Raw genomic sequence first — 27,036 nt, 5'->3', positions numbered from 1 at the left:
CTGCCCTGGGGCCACAGCTGCCTTGACTACGCCTCTCGCCCGCCCTCTTACGCTGCTGTTGCTGGTTCTGAAACTGCTGTTGCGTGTTCCGCTCGTGTACCCCTCGTTCCTCGTGCGTGTTCCGCTCGTGTACCCCTCGTTCCTCGTGCGTGTTCCGCTCGTGTACCCCTCGTTCCTCGTGCGTGTTCCGCTCGTGTACCCCTCGAACCACTGTCAAGCAGCTGGAGGCGAGAGCCCTGGATGGACGAATCCTATCGACAATCGCCCATCAGACAGAACAATACGGGTGACATCATCATCAGAAGAATTTAACGCTCCGTGTTTTCAGTTCTCCCCAGTTCCTCGTTTTGGGGTACTCTTGTGTGTTGGGGTTCCTCTGTGTGTTGGGGTACTCCTGTGTGTTGGGGTTCCTCTGTGTGTTGGGGTACTCCTGTGTGTTGGGGTACTCCTGTGTGTTGGGGTTCTTCTGTGTGTTGGGGTACTCCTGTGTGTTGGGGTACTCCTGTGTGTTGGGGTTCTTCTGTGTGTTGGGGTACTCCTGTCTATCGAAGAAATCATTAAGTGGAGTCATTTTTGCAAAGCCTCTTGTTTTGAAGAGACTGAGAATACTCTGAGTCTACGGCAGGTCATGTCGCTGGAGTTCACCTGTAATGAGTCGACACGATTACCCGAAGCTTATCATGACCTAAGGGATGTTTTTTTTGAGGAGAAGTCTTACCTCTTCATAGAGACGGTGATCGTCTCTTCTGACAGGGGCCACACTTCCCAGAGGGATGCGCACACATCCGTCTTTTCATGTCAGCCAGGTGAAACCCGTAAAGGAGAGCCCATTGGTGCCATCCTCTAAGGCCCCTCCCCCACTAAGGCCCCTGTCATGTCACTGTTATGGTCACTGTCATGTCACTGTCATGTCACTGTCATGGTCACTGTCATGGTCACTGTCATGTTCAATGTCATGTCACTGTCACTGTCATGGTCACTGTCATGGTCGCTGTCATGTCACTGTCATGGTCACTGTCATGTCACTGTCATGTCACTGTCATGGTCACTGTCGTGGTCACTGTCATGGTCACTGTCATGTCACTGTCATGGTCACTGTCATGGTCGCTGTCATGGTCACTGTCATGGTCACTGTCATGTCACTGTCATGGTCGCTGTCATGTCACTGTCATGGTCACTGTCATGTCACTGTCATGTCACTGTCATGGTCACTGTCGTGGTCGCTGTCATGGTCACTGTCATGGTCACTGTCATGTCACTATCATGGTCACTATCATGGTCACTGTCATGGTCACTGTCATGGTCACTGTCATGGTCGCTGTCATGGTCACTGTCATGTCACTGTCATGGTCACTGTCATGTCACTGTCATGTCACTGTCATGGTCACTGTCATGGTCACTGTCATGGTCACTGTCATGTCACTGTCATGGTCGCTGTCATGGTCACTGTCATGGTCGCTGTCATGGTCACTGTCATGTCACTGTCATGTCACTGCCATGGTCACTGTCATGTCACTGTCATGGTCGCTGTCATGGTCACTGTCATGGTCGCTGTCATGGTCGCTGTCATGGTCACTGTCATGTCACTGTCATGGTCAGTGTCATGTCACTGTCATGTCACTGTCATGGTCACTGTCATGTCACTGTCATGGTCGCTGTCATGGTCACTGTCATGTCACTGTCATGGTCACTGTCATGGTCACTGTCATGTCACTGTCATGGTCACTGTCATGGTCACTGTCATGGTCACTGTCATGGTCACTGCCATGTCACTGTCATGGTCACTATCATGGTCACTGTCATGTCACTGTCATGTCACTGTCATGGTCACTGCCATGTCACTGTCATGGTCACTATCATGGTCACTGTCATGTCACTGTCATGTCACTGTCATGGTCACTGTCATGTCACTGTCATGGTCACTGTCATGGTCACTGTCATGTCACTGTCATGGTCACTGTCATGGTCACTGTCATGGTCGCTGTCATGGTCGCTGTCATGTCACTGTCATGTCACTGTCATGTCACTGTCATGGTCACTGTCATGGTCACTGTCATGGTCGCTGTCATGGTCACTGTCATGGTCGCTGTCATGGTCGCTGTCATGGTCACTGTCATGGTCACTGTCATGGTCACTGTCATGTCACTGTCATGGTCAGTGTCATGTCACTGTCATGTCACTGTCATGGTCACTGTCATGTCACTGTCATGGTCACTGTCATGGTCACTGTCATGTCACTGTCATGGTCGCTGTCAAGGTCACTGTCTGTCACTGTCATGGTCAGTGTCATGTCACTGTCATGTCACTGTCATGGTCACTGTCATGTCACTGTCATGGTCACTGTCATGGTCACTGTCATGGTCACTGTCATGTCACTGTCATGGTCGCTGTCAAGGTCACTGTCATGTCACTGTCATGGTCACTGTCATGTCACTGTCATGGTCACTGTCATGGTCACTGTCGTGGTCGCTGTCATGGTCACTGTCATGGTCACTGTCATGTCACTATCATGGTCACTATCATGGTCACTGTCATGTCACTGTCATGGTCACTGTCATGGTCGCTGTCATGGTCGCTGTCATGTCACTGTCATGGTCACTGTCATGGTCACTGTCATGTCACTGTCATGGTCGCTGTCATGGTCACTGTCATGTCACTGTCATGTCACTGTCATGTCACTGTCATGGTCACTGTCATGTCACTGTCATGGTCACTGTCATGTCACTGTCATGTCACTGTCATGGTCACTGTCATGGTCACTGTCATGTCACTGTCATGGTCACTGTCATGGTCACTGTCATGGTCACTGCCATGTCACTGTCATGTCACTGTCATGTCACTGTCATGGTCACTGTCATGTCACTGTCATGGTCACTGTCATGGTCACTGTCATGTCACTGTCATGGTCACTGTCATGGTCACTGTCATGGTCGCTGTCATGGTCACTGTCATGGTCACTGTCATGGTCACTGTCATGTCACTGTCATGTCACTGTCACGTCACTGTCATGTCACTGTCAGGTCACTGTCATGTCACCGTCACGGTCACTGTCATGTCACTGTCATGTCACTGTCATTGTCACTGTCATGGTCACTGTCATGTCACTGTCACAGTCACTGTCATGTCACTGTGATGTCACTGTCATTGTCACTGTCATGGTCACTGTCATGTCACTGTCATGGTTGCTGTCATGGTCACTGTCATGGTCGCGTCATGGTCACTGTCATGTCACTGTCATGGTCGCTGTCATGTCACTGTCATGTCACTGTCATGTGACTGTCATGGTCAGTGTCATGTCACTGTCATGGTTGCTGTCATGGTCACTGTCATGGTCACTGTCATGTCACTGTCATGGTTGCTGTCATGGTCACTGTCATGGTCACTGTCATGTCACTGCCACGGTCACTGTCATGTCACTGTCATGTCACTGTCATTGTCACTGTCATGGTCACTGTCATGTCACTGTCATGGTTGCTGTCATGGTCACTGTCATGGTCGCTGTCATGGTCACTGTCATGTCACTGTCACGGTCACTGTCATGTCACTGTCACGGTCACTGTCATGTCACTGTCATGTCACTGTCATTGTCACTGTCATGGTCACTGTCATGTCACTGTCATGGTTGCTGTCATGGTCACTGTCATGGTCGCTGTCATGGTCACTGTCATGTCACTGTCATGGTCGTTGTCATGTCACTGTCATGGTTGCTGTCATGGTCAGTGTCATGTCACTGTCATGTGACTGTCATGGTCAGTGTCATGTCACTGCCACGGTCACTGTCATGTCACTGTCATGTCACTGTCATTGTCACTGTCATGGTCACTGTCATGTCACTGTCATGGTTGCTGTCATGGTCACTGTCATGGTCGCTGTCATGGTCGCTGTCATGGTCGCTGTCATGGTCACTGTCATGGTCACTGTCATGTCACTGTCATGGTCAGTGTCATGTCACTGTCATGTCACTGTCATGGTCACTGTCATGTCACTGTCATGGTCACTGTCACGTCACTGTCATGTCACTGTCATGGTCACTGTCATGTCACCGTCACGGTCACTGTCATGTCACTGTCATGGTCACTGTCATGGTCACTGTCATGGTCACTGTCATGTCACTGTCATGGTCGCTGTCATGGTCACTGTCATGGTCGCTGTCATGGTCACTGTCATGTCACTGTCATGTCACTGTCATGTCACTGCCATGGTCACTGTCATGTCACTGTCATGGTCGCTGTCATGGTCACTGTCATGGTCGCTGTCATGGTCACTGTCATGGTCACTGTCATGTCACTGTCATGGTCAGTGTCATGTCACTGTCATGTCACTGTCATGGTCACTGTCATGTCACTGTCATGGTCGCTGTCATGGTCACTGTCATGTCACTGTCATGGTCACTGTCATGTCACTGTCATGTCACTGTCATGGTCACTGTCATGGTCACTGTCATGTCACTGTCATGGTCACTGTCATGGTCACTGTCATGGTCACTGCCATGTCACTGTCATGGTCACTATCATGGTCACTGTCATGTCACTGTCATGTCACTGTCATGGTCACTGTCATGGTCACTGTCATGGTCACTGCCATGTCACTGTCATGGTCACTATCATGGTCACTGCCATGTCACTGTCATGGTCACTGTCATGGTCACTATCATGGTCACTGTCATGTCACTGTCATGTCACTGTCATGGTCACTGTCATGTCACTGTCATGGTCACTGTCATGTCACTGTCATGGTCACTGTCATGTCACTGTCATGGTCACTGTCATGTCACTGTCATGTCACTGTCATGGTCACTGTCATGGTCACTGTCATGTCACTGTCATGGTCACTGTCATGGTCACTGTCATGGTCACTGCCATGTCACTGTCATGGTAACTATCATGGTCACTGTCATGTCACTGTCATGTCACTGTCATGGTCACTGTCATGTCACTGTCATGGTCACTGTCATGGTCACTGTCATGTCACTGTCATGGTCACTGTCATGGTCACTGTCATGGTCGCTGTCATGGTCACTGTCATGGTCACTGTCATGGTCACTGTCATGTCACTGTCATGTCACTGTCACGTCACTGTCATGTCACTGTCATGGTCACTGTCATGTCACCGTCACGGTCACTGTCATGTCACTGTCATGTCACTGTCATTGTCACTGTCATGGTCACTGTCATGTCACTGTCACAGTCACTGTCATGTCACTGTGATGTCACTGTCATTGTCACTGTCATGGTCACTGTCATGTCACTGTCATGGTTGCTGTCATGGTCACTGTCATGGTCGCGTCATGGTCACTGTCATGTCACTGTCATGGTCGCTGTCATGTCACTGTCATGTCACTGTCATGTGACTGTCATGGTCAGTGTCATGTCACTGTCATGGTTGCTGTCATGGTCACTGTCATGGTCACTGTCATGTCACTGTCATGGTTGCTGTCATGGTCACTGTCATGGTCACTGTCATGTCACTGCCACGGTCACTGTCATGTCACTGTCATGTCACTGTCATTGTCACTGTCATGGTCACTGTCATGTCACTGTCATGGTTGCTGTCATGGTCACTGTCATGGTCGCTGTCATGGTCACTGTCATGTCACTGTCACGGTCACTGTCATGTCACTGTCACGGTCACTGTCATGTCACTGTCATGTCACTGTCATTGTCACTGTCATGGTCACTGTCATGTCACTGTCATGGTTGCTGTCATGGTCACTGTCATGGTCGCTGTCATGGTCACTGTCATGTCACTGTCATGGTCGTTGTCATGTCACTGTCATGGTTGCTGTCATGGTCACTGTCATGTCACTGTCATGTGACTGTCATGGTCAGTGTCATGTCACTGCCACGGTCACTGTCATGTCACTGTCATGTCACTGTCATTGTCACTGTCATGGTCACTGTCATGTCACTGTCATGGTTGCTGTCATGGTCACTGTCATGGTCGCTGTCATGGTCACTGTCATGTCACTGTCACGGTCACTGTCATGGTCGCTGTCATGGTCACTGTCATGTCACTGTCATGGTCAGTGTCATGTCACTGTCATGTCACTGTCATGTCACTGTCATGGTCACAGTCATGTCACTGTCATGTTACTGTCATGGTCACAGTCATGTCACTGTCCTGGTCGCTGTCATGGTCACTGTCATGGTCGCTGTCCTGGTCGCTGTCATGGTCACTGTCATGGTCACTGTCATGGTCACTGTCATGTCACTGTCATGGTCAGTGTCATGTCACTGTCATGTCACTGTCATGTCACTGTCATGGTCACAGTCATGTCACTGTCATGGTCGCTGTCATGGTCACAGTCATGTCACTGTCATGTCACTGTCATGGTCACTGTCATGTCACTGTCATGTCACTGTCATGTTACTGTCATGGTCACAGTCATGTCACTGTCCTGGTCGCTGTCATGGTCACTGTCATGGTCGCTGTCCTGGTCGCTGTCATGGTCACTGTCATGGTCACTGTCATGGTCACTGTCATGTCACTGTCATGGTCAGTGTCATGTCACTGTCATGTCACTGTCATGTCACTGTCATGGTCACTGTCATGTCACTGTCATGGTCGCTGTCATGGTCACTGTCATGTCACTGTCATGGTCACTGTCATGTCACTGTCATGTCACTGTCATGTCACTGTCATGGTCACTGTCATGGTCGCTGTCATGTCACTGTCATGGTCACTGTCATGGTCACTGTCATGTCACTGTCATGTCACTGTCACGTCACTGTCATGTCACTGTCATGGTCACTGTCATGTCACCGTCACGGTCACTGTCATGTCACTGTCATGTCACTGTCATTGTCACTGTCATGGTCACTGTCATGTCACTGTCACGGTCACTGTCATGTCACTGTCATGTCACTGTCATTGTCACTGTCATGGTCACTGTCATGGTCACTGTCATGGTCACTGTCATGGTCACTGCCATGTCACTGTCATGGTCACTGTCATGTCACTGTCATGGTCACTGTCATGGTCACTGTCATGGTCACTGTCATGGTCGCTGTCATGGTCGCTGTCATGGTCACTGTCATGTCACTGTCATGGTCACTGTCATGTCACTGTCATGGTCGCTGTCACCTCACTGTCATGTCACTGTCATGGTCACTGTCATGTCACCGTCACGGTCACTGTCATGTCACTGTCATGTCACTGTCATTGTCACTGTCATGGTCACTGTCATGTCACTGTCACGGTCACTGTCATGTCACTGTCATGTCACTGTCATTGTCACTGTCATGGTCACTGTCATGTCACTGTCATAATTGCTGTCATGGTCACTGTCATGGTCGCTGTCATGGTCACTGTCATGTCACTGTCATGGTCGCTGTCATGTCACTGTCATGTCACTGTCATGTGACTGTCATGGTCAGTGTCATGTCACTGTCATGGTTGCTGTCATGGTCACTGTCATGGTCACTGTCATGTCACTGCCACGGTCACTGTCATGTCACTGTCATGTCACTGTCATTGTCACTGTCATGGTCACTGTCATGTCACTGTCATGGTTGCTGTCATGGTCACTGTCATGGTCGCTGTCATGGTCACTGTCATGTCACTGTCACGGTCACTGTCATGTCACTGTCACGGTCACTGTCATGTCACTGTCATTGTCACTGTCATGGTCACTGTCATGTCACTGTCATGGTTGCTGTCATGGTCACTGTCATGGTCGCTGTCATGGTCACTGTCATGTCACTGTCATGGTCGTTGTCATGTCACTGTCATGGTTGCTGTCATGGTCACTGTCATGTCACTGTCATGTGACTGTCATGGTCAGTGTCATGTCACTGTCATGGCCACTGTCATGGTCACTGTCATGTCACTGTCATGTCACTGTCATGGTCAGTGTCATGTCACTGTCATGGCCACTGTCATGGTCGCTGTCATGGTCACTGTCATGTCACTGTCATGTCACTGTCATGGTCACTGTCATGTCACTGTCATGGTCACAGTCATGTCACTGTCATGGTCGCTGTCATGGTCACTGTCATGGTCACTGTCATGTCACTGTCATGGTCACTGTCCTGGTCGCTGTCATGGTCACTGTCATGGTCGCTGTTATGGTCACTGACATGTCACTGTCATGGTCACTGTCATGTCACTGTCATGGTCGCTGTCATGGTCACTGTCATGGTCGCTGTCATGTCACTGTCATGTCACTGTCATGTCACTCTCATGGTCACTGTCATATCACTGCAATGGTCGCTGTCATGGTCACTGTCATGGTCGCTGTCATGGTCGCAGTCATGGTCGCTGTCATGTCCCTGTCATGGTCACTGTCATGGTCACTGTCATGTCACTGTCATGGTCACTGTCATGGTCACTGTCATGGTCGCTGTCATGTCACTGTCATGTCACTGTCATGTCACTGTCATGGTCACTGTCATGGTCACTGTCATGGTCACTGTCATGGTCGCTGTCATGGTCGCTGTCATGGTCACTGTCATGGTCACTGTCATGGTCACTGTCATGTCACTGTCATGGTCAGTGTCATGTCACTGTCATGTCACTGTCATGGTCACTGTCATGTCACTGTCATGTCACTGTCATTGTCACTGTCATGGTCACTGTCATGTCACTGTCACGGTCACTGTCATGTCACTGTCATGTCACTGTCATTGTCACTGTCATGTCACTGTCATAATTGCTGTCATGGTCACTGTCATGGTCGCTGTCATGGTCACTGTCATGTCACTGTCATGGTCGCTGTCATGTCACTGTCATGTCACTGTCATGTGACTGTCATGGTCAGTGTCATGTCACTGTCATGGTTGCTGTCATGGTCACTGTCATGGTCACTGTCATGTCACTGCCACGGTCACTGTCATGTCACTGTCATGTCACTGTCATTGTCACTGTCATGGTCACTGTCATGTCACTGTCATGGTTGCTGTCATGGTCACTGTCATGGTCGCTGTCATGGTCACTGTCATGTCACTGTCACGGTCACTGTCATGTCACTGTCACGGTCACTGTCATGTCACTGTCATTGTCACTGTCATGGTCACTGTCATGGTCACTGTCATGTCACTGTCATGGTCACTGTCATGGTCACTGTCATGGTCACTGTCATGGTCACTGTCATGTCACTGCCACGGTCACTGTCATGTCACTGTCATGTCACTGTCATTGTCACTGTCATGGTCACTGTCATGTCACTGTCATGTCACTGTCATGGTCACTGTCATGGTCACTGTCATGGTCGCTGTCATGGTCACTGTCATGTCACTGTCACGGTCACTGTCATGTCACTGTCATGTCACTGTCACGGTCACTGTCATGGTCACTGTCATGTCACTGTCACGGTCACTGTCATGGTCGCTGTCATGTCACTGTCATGGTTGCTGTCATGGTCACTGTCATGGTCGCTGTCATGGTCGCTGTCATGGTCACTGTCATGTCACTGTCATGGTTGCTGTCATGGTCACTGTCATGGTTGTTGTCATGGTCACTGTCATGTCACTGTCATGGTCGTTGTCATGTCACTGTCATGGTTGCTGTCATGGTCACTGTCATGGTCGCTGTCATGGTCACTGTCATGTCACTGTCATGGTCAGTGTCATGTCACTGTCATGTCACTGTCATGGTCACAGTCATGTCACTGTCATGGTCGCTGTCATGGTCACTGTCATGGTCACTGTCATGGTCACTGACATGTCACTGTCATGGTCACTGTCATGTCACTGTCATGGTCGCTGTCATGGTCACTGTCATGGTCGCTGTCATGTCACTGTCATGTCACTGTCATGTCACTCTCATGGTCACTGTCATATCACTGTCATGGTCGCTGTCATGGTCGCTGTCATGGTCGCTGTCATGGTCGCTGTCATGTCACTGTCATGGTCACTGTCATGTATCTGTCATGGTCATTGTCATGGTGACTGTCATGTCACTGTCATGGTCACTGTCATGTCACTGTCATGGTCGCTGTCATGGTCACTGTCATGGTCGCTGTCATGGTCACTGTCATGTCACTGTCATGTCACTGTCATGTCACTGCCATGGTCACTGTCATGTCACTGTCATGGTCACTGTCATGGTCACTGTCATGTCACTGTCATGTCACTGTCATGGTCACTGTCATGGTCACTGTCATGTCACTGTCATGTCACTGTTATGGTCACTGTCATGTCACTGTCATGTCACTGTCATGTCACTGTCATGTCACTGTCATGTCACTTTCATGTCACTGTCATGGTCACTGTCATGGTCACTGTCATGGTCACTGTCATGTCACTGTCATGGTCACTGTCATGGTCACTGTCATGTCACTGTCATGTCACTGTTATGGTCACTGTCATGTCACTGTCATGTCACTGTCATGTCACTTTCATGTCACTGTCATGGTCACTGTCATGTCATTTTCATTTCACTGTCATGTCACTGTCATGGTCACTGTCATGGTCACTGTCATGTCACTGTCATGTCACTGTCATGGTCACTGTCATGTCACTGTCATGTCACTGTCATGGTCACTGTCATGGTCACTGTCATGGTCACTGTCATGTCACTGTCATGGTCACTGTCATGTCACTGTCATGGTCACTGTCATGGTCACTGTCATGGTCACTGTTATGGTCACTGTCATGTCACTGTCATGGTCACTGTCATGGTCACTGTCATGTCACTGTCATGGTCACTGTCATGTCACTGTCATGTCACTGTCATGGTCACTGTCATGGTCACTGTCATGTCACTGTCATGGTCACTGTCATGGTCACTGTCATGTCACTGTCATGTCACTGTCATGTCACTGTCATGTCACTGTCATGGTCACTGTCATGGTCACTGTCATGGTCACTGTCATGTCACTGTTATGGTCACTGTCATGTCACTGTCATGTCACTGTCATGGTCACTGTCATGGTCACTGTCATGGTCGCTGTCATGGTCACTGTCATGGTCGCTGTCATGGTCGCTGTCATGGTCACTGTCATGGTCACTGTCATGGTCACTGTCATGTCACTGTCATGGTCAGTGTCATGTCACTGTCATGTCACTGTCATGGTCACTGTCATGTCACTGTCATGGTCACTGTCACGTCACTGTCATGTCACTGTCATGGTCACTGTCATGTCACCGTCACGGTCACTGTCATGTCACTGTCATGGTCACTGTCATGGTCACTGTCATGGTCACTGTCATGTCACTGTCATGGTCGCTGTCATGGTCACTGTCATGGTCGCTGTCATGGTCACTGTCATGTCACTGTCATGTCACTGTCATGTCACTGCCATGGTCACTGTCATGTCACTGTCATGGTCGCTGTCATGGTCACTGTCATGGTCGCTGTCATGGTCACTGTCATGGTCACTGTCATGTCACTGTCATGGTCAGTGTCATGTCACTGTCATGTCACTGTCATGGTCGCTGTCATGGTCACTGTCATGTCACTGTCATGGTCGTTGTCATGTCACTGTCATGGTTGCTGTCATGGTCACTGTCATGTCACTGTCATGTGACTGTCATGGTCAGTGTCATGTCACTGTCATGGCCACTGTCATGGTCACTGTCATGTCACTGTCATGTCACTGTCATGGTCAGTGTCATGTCACTGTCATGGCCACTGTCATGGTCGCTGTCATGGTCACTGTCATGTCACTGTCATGTCACTGTCATGGTCACTGTCATGTCACTGTCATGGTCACAGTCATGTCACTGTCATGGTCGCTGTCATGGTCACTGTCATGGTCACTGTCATGTCACTGTCATGGTCACTGTCCTGGTCGCTGTCATGGTCACTGTCATGGTCGCTGTTATGGTCACTGACATGTCACTGTCATGGTCACTGTCATGTCACTGTCATGGTCGCTGTCATGGTCACTGTCATGTCACTGTCATGGTCGTTGTCATGTCACTGTCATGGTTGCTGTCATGGTCACTGTCATGTCACTGTCATGTGACTGTCATGGTCAGTGTCATGTCACTGTCATGGCCACTGTCATGGTCACTGTCATGTCACTGTCATGTCACTGTCATGGTCAGTGTCATGTCACTGTCATGGCCACTGTCATGGTCGCTGTCATGGTCACTGTCATGTCACTGTCATGTCACTGTCATGGTCACTGTCATGTCACTGTCATGGTCACAGTCATGTCACTGTCATGGTCGCTGTCATGGTCACTGTCATGGTCACTGTCATGTCACTGTCATGGTCACTGTCCTGGTCGCTGTCATGGTCACTGTCATGGTCGCTGTTATGGTCACTGACATGTCACTGTCATGGTCACTGTCATGTCACTGTCATGGTCGCTGTCATGGTCACTGTCATGGTCGCTGTCATGTCACTGTCATGTCACTGTCATGTCACTCTCATGGTGACTGTCATATCACTGCAATGGTCGCTGTCATGGTCACTGTCATGGTCGCTGTCATGGTCGCAGTCATGGTCGCTGTCATGTCGCTGTCATGGTCACTGTCATGGTCACTGTCATGTCACTGTCATGGTCACTGTCATGGTCACTGTCATGGTCACTGTCATGGTCGCTGTCATGGTCGCTGTCATGGTCACTGTCATGGTCACTGTCATGTCACTGTCATGTCACTGTCATGGTCACTGTCATGGTCACTGTCATGGTCACTGTCATGGTCGCTGTCATGGTCGCTGTCATGGTCGCTGTCATGGTCGCTGTCATGTCACTGTCATGTCACTGTCATGTCACTGTCATGGTCACTGTCATGGTCACTGTCATGGTCACTGTCATGGTCGCTGTCATGGTCGCTGTCATGGTCACTGTCATGGTCACTGTCATGGTCACTGTCATGTCACTGTCATGGTCAGTGTCATGTCACTGTCATGTCACTGTCATGGTCACTGTCATGTCACTGTCATGTCACTGTCATTGTCACTGTCATGGTCACTGTCATGTCACTGTCACGGTCACTGTCATGTCACTGTCATGTCACTGTCATTGTCACTGTCATGTCACTGTCATAATTGCTGTCATGGTCACTGTCATGGTCGCTGTCATGGTCACTGTCATGTCACTGTCATGGTCGCTGTCATGTCACTGTCATGTCACTGTCATGTGACTGTCATGGTCAGTGTCATGTCACTGTCATGGTTGCTGTCATGGTCACTGTCATGGTCACTGTCATGTCACTGCCACGGTCACTGTCATGTCACTGTCATGTCACTGTCATTGTCACTGTCATGGTCACTGTCATGTCACTGTCATGGTTGCTGTCATGGTCACTGTCATGGTCGCTGTCATGGTCACTGTCATGTCACTGTCACGGTCACTGTCATGTCACTGTCACGGTCACTGTCATGTCACTGTCATTGTCACTGTCATGGTCACTGTCATGGTCACTGTCATGTCACTGTCATGGTCACTGTCATGGTCACTGTCATGGTCACTGTCATGGTCACTGTCATGTCACTGTCATGTCACTGTCATGTCACTGTCATGTCACTGTCATTGTCACTGTCATGGTCACTGTCATGTCACTGTCATGTCACTGTCATGGTCACTGTCATGGTCACTGTCATGGTCGCTGTCATGGTCACTGTCATGTCACTGTCACGGTCACTGTCATGTCACTGTCATGTCACTGTCACGGTCACTGTCATAGTCACTGTCATGTCACTGTCACGGTCACTGTCATGGTCGCTGTCATGTCACTGTCATGGTTGCTGTCATGGTCACTGTCATGGTCGCTGTCATGGTCACTGTCATGTCACTGTCATGGTTGCTGTCATGGTCACTGTCATGGTTGTTGTCATGGTCACTGTCATGTCACTGTCATGGTCGTTGTCATGTCACTGTCATGGTTGCTGTCATGGTCACTGTCATGGTCGCTGTCATGGTCACTGTCATGTCACTGTCATGGTCAGTGTCATGTCACTGTCATGTCACTGTCATGGTCACAGTCATGTCACTGTCATGGTCGCTGTCATGGTCACTGTCATGGTCACTGTCATGGTCACTGACATGTCACTGTCATGGTCACTGTCATGTCACTGTCATGGTCGCTGTCATGGTCACTGTCATGGTCGCTGTCATGTCACTGTCATGTCACTGTCATGTCACTCTCATGGTCACTGTCATATCACTGTCATGGTCGCTGTCATGGTCGCTGTCATGGTCGCTGTCATGGTCGCTGTCATGTCACTGTCATGGTCACTGTCATGTATCTGTCATGGTCATTGTCATGGTGACTGTCATGTCACTGTCATGGTCACTGTCATGTCACTGTCATGGTCACTGTCATGGTCACTGTCATGGTCACTGTCATGGTCACTGTCATGTCACTGTCATGGTCACTGTCATGTCACTGTCATGGTCACTGTCATGTCACTGTCATGGTCACTGTCATGGTCACTGTCATGTCACTGTCATGGTCACTGTCATGTCACTGTCATGGTCACTCTCATGTCACTGTCATGGTCACTGTCATGTCACTGTCATGGTCACTGTCATGTCACTGTCATGGTCACTGTCATGGTCACTGTCATGTCACTGTCATGGTCACTGTCATGGTCACTGTCATGTCACTGTCATGGTCACTGTCATGGTCACTGTCATGGTCACTGTCATGTAACTGTCATGTCACTGTCATGTCACTGTCATGGTCACTGTCATGGTCACTGTCATGTCACTGTCATGGTCACTGTCATGGTCACTGTCATGGTCACTGTCATGTCACTGTCATGGTCACTGTCATGTCACTGTCATGGTCACTGTCATGTCACTGTCATGGTCACTGTCATGGTCACTGTCATGGTCACTGTCATGTCACTGTCATGTCACTGTCATGTCACTGTCATGGTCACTGTCATGGTCACTGTCATGTCACTGTCATGTCACTGTTATGGTCACTGTCATGTCACTGTCATGTCACTGTCATGGTCACTGTCATGTCACTTTCATGTCACTGTTATGGTCACTGTCATGTCATTTTCATTTCACTGTCATGTCACTGTCATGGTCACTGTCATGGTCACTGTCATTGTCACTGTCATGTCACTGTCATGTCACTGTCATGTCACTGTTATGGTCACTGTCATGTCACTGTCATGTCACTGTCATGGTCACTGTCATGTCACTTTCATGTCACTGTTATGGTCACTGTCATGTCATTTTCATTTCACTGTCATGTCACTGTCATGGTCACTGTTATGGTCACTGTCATGTCACTGTCATGTCACTGTCATGTCACTTTCATGTCACTGTCAAGGTCACTGTCATGGTCACTGTCATGTCATTTTCATTTCACTGTCATGTCACTGTCATGGTCACTGTCATGGTCACTGTCATGTCACTGTCATGGTCACTGTCATGGTCACTGTCATGTCACTGTCATGGTCACTGTCATGTCACTGTCATGGTCACTGTCATGGTCACTGTCATTTCACTGTCATGGTCACTGTCATGTCACTGTCATGGTCACTGTCATGTCACTGTCATGGTCACTGTCATGTCACTGTCATGGTCACTGTCATGTCACTGTGATGTCACTGTCATGTCACTGTCATGGTCACTGTCATGGTCACTGTCATGTCACTGTCATGGTCACTGTCATGGTCACTGTCATGGTCACTGTCATGTCACTGTCATGGTCACTGTCATGGTCACTGTCATGTCACTGTCATGGTCACTGTCATGTCACTGTCATGGTCACTGTCATGGTCACTGTCATGGTCACTGTCATGTCACTGTCATGTCACTGTCATGTCACTGTCATGGTCACTGTCATGGTCACTGTCATGTCACTGTCATGTCACTGTTATGGTCACTGTCATGTCACTGTCATGTCACTGTCATGGTCACTGTCATGTCACTTTCATGTCACTGTTATGGTCACTGTCATGTCACTGTCATGTCACTGTTATGGTCACTGTCATGTCACTGTCATGTCACTGTCATGGTCACTGTCATGTCACTTTCATGTCACTGTTATGGTCACTGTCATGTCATTTTCATTTCACTGTCATGTCACTGTCATGGTCACTGTCATGGTCACTGTCATTGTCACTGTCATGTCACTGTCATGTCACTGTCATGTCACTGTCATGTCACTGTTATGGTCACTGTCATGTCACTGTCATGTCACTGTCATGTCACTTTCATGTCACTGTCAAGGTCACTGTCATGGTCACTGTCATGTCATTTTCATTTCACTGTCATGTCACTGTCATGGTCACTGTCATGGTCACTGTCATGTCACTGTCATGGTCACTGTCATGGTCACTGTCATGTCACTGTCATGGTCACTGTCATGTCACTGTCATGGTCACTGTCATGGTCACTGTCATTTCACTGTCATGGTCACTGTCATGTCACTGTCATGGTCACTGTCATGTCACTGTCATGGTCACTGTCATGTCACTGTCATGGTCACTGTCATGGTCACTGTCATGTCACTGTCATGGTCACTGTCATGTCACTGTCATGTCACTGTCATGGTCACTCTCATGTCACTGTCATGGTTACTGTCATGTCACTGTCATGGTCACTGTCATGTCACTGTCATGTCACTGTCATGGTCACTGTCATGTCACTGTCATGTCACTGTCATGGTCACTGTCATGGTCACTGTCATGTCACTGTCATGTCACTGTTATGGTCACTGTCATGTCACTGTCATGTCACTGTCATGTCACTGTCATGGTCACTGTGATGTCACTGTCATGGTCACTGTCATGGTCACTGTCATGGTCACTGTCATGTAACTGTCATGGTCACTGTCATGGTCACTGTCATGTCACTGTCATGTCACTGTCATGGTCACTGTCATGGTCACTGTCATGGTCACTGTCATGTCACTGTCATGGTCACTGTCATGTCACTGTCATGTCACTGTCATGGTCACTGTCATGGTCACTGTCATGTCACTGTCATGTCACTGTTATGGTCACTGTCATGTCACTGTCATGTCACTGTCATGTCACTGTCATGTCACTTTCATGTCACTGTCATGGTCACTGTCATGGTCACTGTCATGGTCACTGTCATGTCACTGTCATGGTCACTGTCATGGTCACTGTCATGTCACTGTCATGTCACTGTTATGGTCACTGTCATGTCACTGTCATGTCACTGTCATGTCACTTTCATGTCACTGTCATGGTCACTGTCATGTCATTTTCATTTCACTGTCATGTCACTGTCATGGTCACTGTCATGGTCACTGTCATGTCACTGTCATGTCACTGTCATGGTCACTGTCATGTCACTGTCATGTCACTGTCATGGTCACTGTCATGGTCACTGTCATGGTCACTGTCATGTCACTGTCATGGTCACTGTCATGTCACTGTCATGGTCACTGTCATGGTCACTGTCATGGTCACTGTTATGGTCACTGTCATGTCACTGTCATGGTCACTGTCATGGTCACTGTCATGTCACTGTCATGGTCACTGTCATGTCACTGTCATGTCACTGTCATGGTCACTGTCATGGTCACTGTCATGTCACTGTCATGGTCACTGTCATGGTCACTGTCATGTCACTGTCATGTCACTGTCATGTCACTGTCATGTCACTGTCATGTCACTGTCATGGTCACTGTCATGGTCACTGTCATGTCACTGTTATGGTCACTGTCATGTCACTGTCATGTCACTGTCATGGTCACTGTCATGGTCACTGTCATGTCACTGTTATGGTCACTGTCATGTCACTGTCATGGTCACTGTCATGGTCACTGTCATGGTCACTGTCATGTCACTGTCATGTCACTGTCATGGTCACTGTCATGGTCACTGTCATGGTCACTGTCATGTCACTGTCATGTCACTGTTATGGTCACTGTCATGTCACTGTCATGTCACTGTCATGGTCACTGTCATGGTCACTGTCATGTCACTGTCATGTCACTGTCATTTCACTGTCATGGTCACTGTCATGGTCACTGTCATGTCACTGTTATGGTCAATGTCATGTCACTGTCATGTCACTGTTATGGTCACTGTCATGTCACTGTTATGGTCACTGTCATGTCACTGTCATGGTCACTGTCATGGTCACTGTCATGTCACTGTCATGTCACTGTTATGGTCACTGTCATGTCACTGTCATGTCACTGTCATGTCACTGTTATGGTCACTGTCATGTCACTGTCATGTCACTGTCATGGTCACTGTTATGGTCACTGTCATGTCACTGTCATGTCACTGTCATGGTCACTGTCATGTCACTGTCATGTCACTGTTATGGTCACTGTCATGTCATGTCACTGTTATGGTCACTGTCATGGTCACTGTCATGGTCACTGTCATGGTCACTGTCATGTCACTGTCATGGTCACTGTCATGTCATGTCACTGTTATGGTCACTGTCATGGTCACTGTTATGGTCACTGTCATGGTCACTGTCATGGTCACTGTTATGGTCACTGTCATGGTCACTGTCATGTCACTGTCATGGTCACGTCTGTCTGGTGATGTAAAGTTTGTCTTGTTTTACTCTGCTCCTCTTTGTTTCCCCCCTCCCTTCTTGTTCTCCCTCTGGTTACCGCCCCCTTGTCTCTCTGGTTACCGCCCCCTTGTCTTTCAGCTCATCACAGGCTCCTCCCCTCTGTGTGTGGGTTCACAGCTGTATCATTGTTCATCTCTGGGTGTAGTATAGTAGTGTGTTCTCTGCCTCAGTGCGAGATTGTCTGCGTTGCCCTGTTCTGCCTCAGCTATCAAGCGCTTGATATTTGATTCTTGTTTTTGGACTCTGACTTCTGATTTTTGCCTCATCCTCGTGATCCCGTTTGCCGTCATCGACCTTAGACCGTTCTGATTATCCTTTCGCCTTCCTTCTAACAAAGCTGTTTGCCTGCGCACCGAACCTGGAACTGACCTTTACTACGCCTCTCGCCCGCCTTCTGACACAGTTGTTGCTGGTTCTGACACAGTTGTTGCTGGTTCTGACACAGTTGTTGCTGGTTCTGACACTGCTGTTGCTGGTTCTGACACAGTTGTTGCTGGTTCTGACACAGTTGTTGCTGGTTCTGACACTGCTGTTGCTGGTTCTGACACAGTTGTTGCTGGTTCTGACACAGTTGTTGCTGGTTCTGACACAGTTGTTGCTGGTTCTGACACAGTTGTTGCTGGTCCTGACACAGTTGTTGCTGGTCCTGACGCTGCTGTTGCTGGTTCTGACACTGCTGTTGTTGGTCCTGACACTGCTGTTGTTGGTCCTGACACTGCTGTTGCTGGTTCTGATCCATTAAAGCCTGTTATAATCATATCCTGTTTCCACGCTGCTGACGCCGCTCTCGCTCCCGGACGCCGCTCTCGCTCCCGAACGCCGCTCTCGCTCCCGAACGCCACTCTCGCTCCCGAACGCCGCTCTCGCTCCCGAACGCCACTCTCGCTCCCGAACTCCGCTCTCGCTCCCGAACGCCACTCTCGCTCCCGAACGCAGCTCTTGCTTCTGAACGCCGCTCTCGCTCCCGGACCCCGCTCTCACCGTCGTAGCCGTAGACGATGAAGGTGGCGTGTCCCGCCTCATGCGGATTGTCGTTCCTGTCGCCGACGGTCACCGTGAGCGTCCGCGTGGCGCTGAGCGAGGGAACGCCGCCGTCCTCGAGCAGAACCGGGAGGCGATACTCCTTCTGCCGCTCCCTGTCGAACGCCGCGAGCGCCGTCAGCACCGCGCTGCCGTTCCCCAGGTCGGTCAGGTTGAAGCTCGCCGCGTCCGCCGCTGCCAGCATCCGGATGGCGAACGGCGCCCCGTTTCCGCTGGCGTCTCGATCTTTGGCGTGGAGCAGCGCCGAGGAGCCGTTCAGCTTCACCACGTGAGGAGCGGCCGCGTTCTCCCAAACGATGGGCCTGTAATCGGCGTCGAACTCCGGGGCGTTGTCGTTGACGTCGGACACGGCGAGCGTGACGATGGCGGTGCCGGTCAGGGCGGGGTCTCCCATGTCCGTCGCCATGACGACCACGCGGTGGCGCCAGACTTCTTCTCGGTCCAGAGCGTGGGCTAAAACGACCCGACCGGACGCGTCGACTGCGAACTGACTGAGAGGGTCGGACTCTTCGGAGACGCTGAAGGAGAAGCGGCCATTTTGTCCAGAGTCCAGGTCCGAGGCGGTTACCACGGCGACCACGGAGCCGACGGGAGAATCCTCCGACATCGAAGGAGCTTCAATGAACTGAGGCAGGAAAACAGGAGCGTTGTCGTTTGCATCACCGACCTGAGCAGAGAAGGGCAGAATCTTAACCAGGACTAAACCAGGACTAAACCAGGACTAAACAGGACTAAACCAGGACTAAACCAGGTCTGTACCTGAGCTTGTACTTGTACCTGTATCAGGGCGTGTACTTGTACCTGTATCAGAGCTTGTACTTGTACCTGTATCAGGGCGTGTACTTGTACCTGTATCAGGGCGTGTACTTGTACTTGTACCTGTATCAGGGCGTGTACTTGTACTTGTACCTGTATCAGGGTGTGTACTTGTACCTGTATCAGGGCGTGTACTTGTACCTGTATCAGGACGTGTACGTGTACCTGTATCAGGGCTTGTACTTGTACCTGTACCTGTATCAGGGCGTGTACTTGTACCTGTATCAGGGCGTGTACTTGTACCTGTACCTTAGCTTGTACTTGTACCTGTATCAGGGCGTGTACTTGTACCTGTATCAGGACATGTACCTGTACCTGAGCTTGTACTTGTACCTGAATCAGGGCGTGTACTTGTACCTGTATCAGGGCGTGTACTTGTACCTGTACCTTAGCTTGTACTTGTACCTGTATCAGGGCGTGTACTTGTACCTGTATCAGGGCGTGTACTTGTACCTGTATCAGGGCGTGTACTTGTACCTGTACCTTAGCTTGTACTTGTACCTGTATCAGGGCGTGTACTTGTACCTGTATCAGGACATGTACCTGTACCTGAGCTTGTACTTGTACCTGAATCAGGGCGTGTACTTGTACCTGTATCAGGGCGTGTACTTGTACCTGTACCTTAGCTTGTACTTGTACCTGTATCAGGGCGTGTACTTGTACCTGTATCAGGGCGTGTACTTGTACCTGTATCAGGGCGTGGCTGAGGCAGTGGAAGTCGGCGTCCTCTGCCTTCAGCGTCAGGTTGAAGCTTCGCTCGTTTGGTTTCTCGAAGTCGACTTTCTTCTTGAGTTTGAGGATTCCGCGTCGGTTCGTTTTGTCCGTCTCGATGAAGAACTTTCGCTCGTCGTCTCCGCCCGCGATACTGAAGGTCACGGCCGCGTTTTCGCCCAGATCTGAGTCCGTGGCCGACACCACCAGGAGCTGACTGTTCACCTCCAGGTCCTCCGAGATCTGCACCAGAACCAGGAAGTGCATCACTGAGGGCGCCGTGTTTCCACTGATGCTAACGGCTATGTGGAGCCTTAGCAACACAGAGCTAGCAAAGCACGTTAGCAACAGCCGTTTCCTGTTTATGTCCGCACGGCACTCGCTTTGTCAAGAGCCACAATCTGATATTTCCAGGTCATAATGCATCTGACGTTAGCATTAGCATTAGCATGACATAAAGAGAGGTTCAAACGCGGCGTAGAGGGTTTAGCCACGCCCCTCACATGCAGAGAAGTCAAAGAAATGAGGCAAAACTGTTCCTGTGCACGCTAGTTTTAGCCACGCCGCTCATACGCACTAGCTTTAGCCACGCCATGTCTTGTGAGTCGTACCGGTCAGTTCAGTCTTGTGAGTCGTAGCGGTCAGTTCTGTCTTGTGAGTTGTAGCGGTCAGTTCTGTCTTGTGAGTCGTACTGGTCAGTTCTGTTTTGTGAGTCGTACTGGTCAGTTCTGTCTTGTGAGTCGTACTGGTCAGTTCTGTTTTGTGAGTCGTACTGGTCAGTTCTGTCTTGTGAGTCGTACTGGTCAGTTCTGTCTTGTGAGTCGTACTGGTCAGTTCTGTTTTGTGAGTCGTACTGGTCAGTTCTGTTTTGTGAGTCGTACTGGTCAGTTCGGTCTTGTGACTGACCTGTGCGGAGTACGAGTCTTGCGTGAACACCGGAGGATGGTCGTTCACGTCGGTCACCAGGATCGTGGCCGTGCCCGTCCCGCTCAGTCCTCCACCGTCACGTGCCTCCACCACCACCAGGAGGCGCTGATGCTGCTCGCGGTCCAGAGAGCGCACCTGAGGAAGAGCGCCCGCCTCCTTTACTCTTTCAATGAATACGGACGCGTTTCCATGACGATACAACTGTGCAAAATGTCTCGAGATTCTTAACGTCACTGGGAAATTAAAATTGAAAATTTGTGTTTAATATTTAAAATGTGAACTTTCTTTGAGCTACGAGCTCCATCTGCTGGAGGCAGAGGGAATTACAGATGTGAAAAAAACACATTGTTTTAACGAGGCAAAAACACGACAAGACTGATAAAACACGAGACAAACACAAGAAAACCACAAAAAAACACAAGAAAAGTACAAGAAACACACAACAAGAGAGAAAAACACAAAAAAACACAAGGAAAAACAAGAAAAACACAAAAAACACAAGAAAAACACAAAAAAACACAAAAAACACAAGCAAAATACAAGAAACACACAAGACAGAAAAACACAAGAAAAAAACAAAAAAAACACGGGAAAAACGCAAGATGGTGATTAAACAGAGCGAGTCTGGAGATGATTGGTGGAGTTAAAACAGCAGCAGGAGGTGAGAGACCGTACGCACTTCAGACCGGAGTGTTTCTGAGGCTCGGAGGGGAGAGACCGTACATACTTCAGACCGGAGTGTTTCTGAGGCTCGGAGGGGAGAGACCGTACGCACTTCAGACCGGAGTGTTTCTGAGGCTCGGAGGGGAGAGACCGTACGCACTTCAGACCGGAGTGTTTCTGAGGCTCGGAGGGGAGAGACCGTACACACTTCAGACCGGAGTGTTTCTGAGGCTCGGAGGGGAGAGACCGTACGCTCTTCAGACCGGAGTGTTTCTGAGGCTCGGAGGGGAGAGACCGTACGCACTTCAGACCGGAGTGTTTCTGAGGCTTGGAGGGGAGAGACCGTACGCTCTTCAGACCGGAGTGTTTCTGAGGCTCGGAGGGGAGAGACCGTACGCACTTCAGACCGGAGTGTTTCTGAGGCTCGGAGGGGAGAGACCGTACGCACTTCAGACCGGAGTGTTTCTGAGGCTCGGAGGGGAGAGACCGTACGCACTTCAGACCGGAGTGTTTCTGAGGCTCGGAGGGGAGAGACCGTACGCACTTCAGACCGGAGTGTTTCTGAGGCTCGGAGGGGAGAGACCGTACACACTTCAGACCGGAGTGTTTCTGAGGCTCGGAGGGGAGAGACCGTACGCACTTCAGACCGGAGTGTTTCTGAGGCTCGGAGGGGAGAGACCGTACGCACTTCAGAATGGAGTGTTTCTGAGGCTCGGAGGGGAGAGACCGTACGCACTTCAGACCGGAGTGTTTCTGACGCTCGGAGGGGAGAGACCGTACGCACTTCAGACCGGAGTGTTTCTGAGGCTCGGAGGGGAGAGAACGTACGCACTTCAGAATGGAGTGTTTCTGAGGCTCGGAGGGGAGAGACCGTACGCACTTCAGACCGGAGTGTTTCTGAGGCTCGGAGGGGAGAGACCGTACGCACTTCAGACCGGAGTGTTTCTGACGCTCGGAGGGGAGAGACCGTACGCACTTCAGACCGGAGTGTTTCTGAGGCTCGGAGGGGAGAGAACGTACGCACTTCAGAATGGAGTGTTTCTGAGGCTCGGAGGGGAGAGACCGTACGCACTTCAGACCGGAGTGTTTCTGAGGCTAGGAGGGGAGAGACCGTACGCACCACGGTGGAGATGGTCCCCGTGCTGGCGTTGATGGCGAACAGGTTGAGGTTGATCTCGTTCTGGACGTTCCTTACAATGCTGTAGGCGAGCGCAGCGTTGCTCCCCTCGTTCGGGTCGTCCAGGTCCGTCGCCTGCATTTCCATCACGGACGTGTCGGCGGGCGAGTTCTCCGGCACGCGCCCCACGAAGCAGCCGTCCTCCGGCACCGCGCACGGGAAGAACGGGGCGTTGTCGTTGACGTCTTTGACCTCCAGGAGCACGTCGGCGAAGCCGGTGAGGCCCGCGCCGCCATCGTCCGTGGCCAGCACCAGGAAACGCCACACGGGGCGCTCCTCCCGGTCCAGGCGCCGCAGCGCGTGGACACGCCCCGTCCGCGGGTCGATGGAGAACTCGCCGCCGGAGCCCTGACCGTGGAGCGAGTAACGGAGCGAAGACTGGTCCGAGTCCAGGTCCGGGTCCAGAGCCGAGACCTGAGAGATCAAGAAGTGTGTCTAAACCAGGACTAAACCAAGACTAAACCAGGTCTAAACCAGGACTAAACCAGGACCAAACCAGGACCAAACCAAGACCAAACCAGGTTAAATTGGTTTGTCGTGGCTCCACTTTCCTTGTGCAGACGATTAATTAATACCACCTAAATTAAGCTTGTCCATCGCCTGAAGGAGCAGCAGTGTGCAGTATCACAGACTCACCTGCAGGAGCAGCAGGAGAAGCGTGCAGTATCACAGACTCACCTGCAGGAGCAGCAGGAGCAGCGTGCAGTACCACAGACTCACCTGCAGGAGCAGTGTGCAGTACCACAGACTCACCTGCAGGAGCAGCAGGAGCAGCGTGCAGTACCACAGACTCACCTGCAGGAGCAGCGTGCAGAACCACAGACTCACCTGCAGGAGCAGCAGGAGCAGCGTGCAGTACCACAGACTCACCTGCAGGAGCAGCAGGAGCAGCGTGCAGTACCACAGACTCAGCTGCAGGAGCAGCAGGAGCAGTGTGCAGTACCACAGACTCACCTACAGGAGCAGCAGGAGCAGCGTGCAGTACCACAGACTCACCTGCAGGAGCAGCAGGAGCAGCGTGCAGTACCACAGACTCACCTGCAGGAGCAGCAGGAGCAGCGTGCAGTACCACAGACTCACCTGCAGGAGCAGCAGGGGCAGTGTGGCGCTCTCCTCCTGCACAGACGCCTGGTACAGGGCGTGGCTGAACACCGGGGCCTCGTCGTTGCGGTTCAGGATGGTGATGACCAGAAGCGTCTCATTGGCCCACTTCCCGTCGGACGCCACCAGCTTTAGCTCCGCCCTCTGCCTCGTCTCGAAGTCCAGACGCTGAGCCACAAAGACCCGCCCCACCTGAGGGTCCACGTCGAACCAGCCCAGGCCCGTCCCGGACGAGAGCTGGTACCGCAGCTTAGCATTAGCTCCTGGAACCAGAGCAACGTTTGTGACGTTTGTGAGACGTTTCACATGTGTCTGAAGTATACATATATATATATAAGAGATATATATAATATATATATATATATATTATATATATATATATATATATATATATATATAAGAGATATATATATTATATATGTATATATATATATATATATATATATATATATATATATATATATATATATATATACACACACAGCTGCTATGACCTCATAGTTTCTTTAGACCTCAATGTTCTGACCCAGAAACAACGTGAAGAAGTTTGGGTCAGTTCTCTTCAGTGGTCACTCAGAGTCCAGTGTTTTAGCCCCGAGCGCTTTCTAATGACCTCCACACGCTCCACACACTCTCTTCCACACGCTCTCCTCCACACTCTCCTCCACACACTCTCCTCCACACACTCTCTTCCACACACTCTCCTCCACACTCTCCTCCACACACTCTCCTCCACACACTCTCCTCCACACACTCTCCTCCACACACTCTCCTCCACACACTCTCTTCCACACACTCTCCTCCACACTCTCCTCCACACACTCTCCTCCACACACTCTCCTCCACACACTCTCCTCCACACACTCTCCTCCACACTCTCCTCCACACACTCTCCTCCACACTCTCCTCCACACTCTCCTCCACACTCTCCTCCACACTCTCCTCCACACTCTCCTCCACACTCTCCTCCACACTCTCCTCCACACTCTCCTCCACACACTCTCCTCCACACGCTCTCCTCCACACACTCTCCTCCACACACTCTCCTCCACACTCTCCTCCACACGCTCTCCTCCACACACTCTCCTCCACACACTCTCCTCCACACTCTCCTCCACACACTCTCCTCCACACACTCTCCTCCACACTCTCCTCCACACTCTCCTCCACACGCTCTCCTCCACACACTCTCCTCCACACGCTCTCCTCCACACACTCTCCTCCACACACTCTCCTCCACACGCTCTCCTCCACACGCTCCACACGCTCTCCTCCACACACTCTCCTCCACACGCTCTCCTCCACACACTCTCCTCCACACGCTCTCCTCCACACGCTCCACACGCTCTCCTCCACACACTCTCCTCCTCTCTCCTTCCTTTCTCTCCTTCCTCCTCCCTCTCCACAGATCTCACTCGTCTCCTCGGCGACGACAGATGGACTTTGTTTCACAGACTCTGGCTTCACCTCTGGCTCTAAACAACCTTTAAGTCGAAATTGTTTCCCTCACTTGACTGAACAAGTTCTGAGGTTTAGTCTGAACGTGAAACTGAGGGGTCAGAGGGTCAAAGGGTCAGAGGGTCCAGAGGATCCCGAGGGTCCAGAGGGTCCAGAGGGTCCAGAGGATCCAGAGGATCCAGAGGGTCAGAGGGTCCAGAGGATCCAGAGGGTCAGAGGGTCCAGAGGGTCAGAGGGTCCAGAGGGTCAGAGGGTCCAGAGGGTCCAGAGGGTCAGAGGGTCCAGAGGATCCAGAGGGTCCAGAGGGTCAGAGGGTCCAGAGGGTGAGAGGGTCCAGAGGGTCCAGAGGGTCCAGAGGGTCAAAGGGTCCAGAGGGTCAGAGGGTCCAGCGGATCAGAGGGTCCAGAGGGTCCAGAGGGTCAAAGGGTCCAGAGGGTGAGAGGGTCAGAGGGTCAGAGGGTCCAGAGGATCCAGAGGGTCCAGAGGGTCAGAGGGTCAGAGGGTCAGAGGGTCAGAGGGTCAGAGGGTCCAGAGGATCCAGAGGGTCAGAGGGTCCAGAGGATCCAGAGGGTCCAGAGGGTCCAGAGGATCCAGAGGATCCAGAGGGTCAGAGGGTCCAGAGGATCCAGAGGGTCAGAGGGTCCAGAGGGTCAGAGGGTCCAGAGGATCCAGAGGGTCAAAGGGTCCAGAGGGTGAGAGGGTCAGAGGGTCC

General features: G+C 50.8%; 1 protein-coding gene across 1 annotated transcript in view; it reads right to left on the bottom strand.

Annotated features, from left to right (window-relative positions):
• The window catches only part of LOC140374615 (neural-cadherin), a 178,162-nt gene that overhangs the window by 52,313 nt on the left and 98,813 nt on the right, over positions 1-27,036 (bottom strand). Inside the window, exons 17-21 of the mRNA XM_072461544.1 lie at positions 24,846-25,129; positions 23,709-24,179; positions 21,905-22,060; positions 20,975-21,241; positions 19,412-20,138 (exon numbers count right to left, since the gene is read on the bottom strand). Coding sequence (XP_072317645.1) covers positions 19,412-20,138; positions 20,975-21,241; positions 21,905-22,060; positions 23,709-24,179; positions 24,846-25,129 — 1,905 coding nt within the window. The remainder of the gene's footprint in view (positions 1-19,411; positions 20,139-20,974; positions 21,242-21,904; positions 22,061-23,708; positions 24,180-24,845; positions 25,130-27,036) is intronic.

This window comes from Eucyclogobius newberryi, unplaced genomic scaffold (genome assembly GCF_026437365.1).
Source record: "Eucyclogobius newberryi isolate DKJ021-1_F unplaced genomic scaffold, fEucNew1.0.hap1 SCAF_3, whole genome shotgun sequence".
Taxonomy (NCBI): Eukaryota; Metazoa; Chordata; class Actinopteri; order Gobiiformes; family Gobiidae; genus Eucyclogobius; species Eucyclogobius newberryi.
This window is presented reverse-complemented; position numbering and strand designations above follow the sequence as displayed.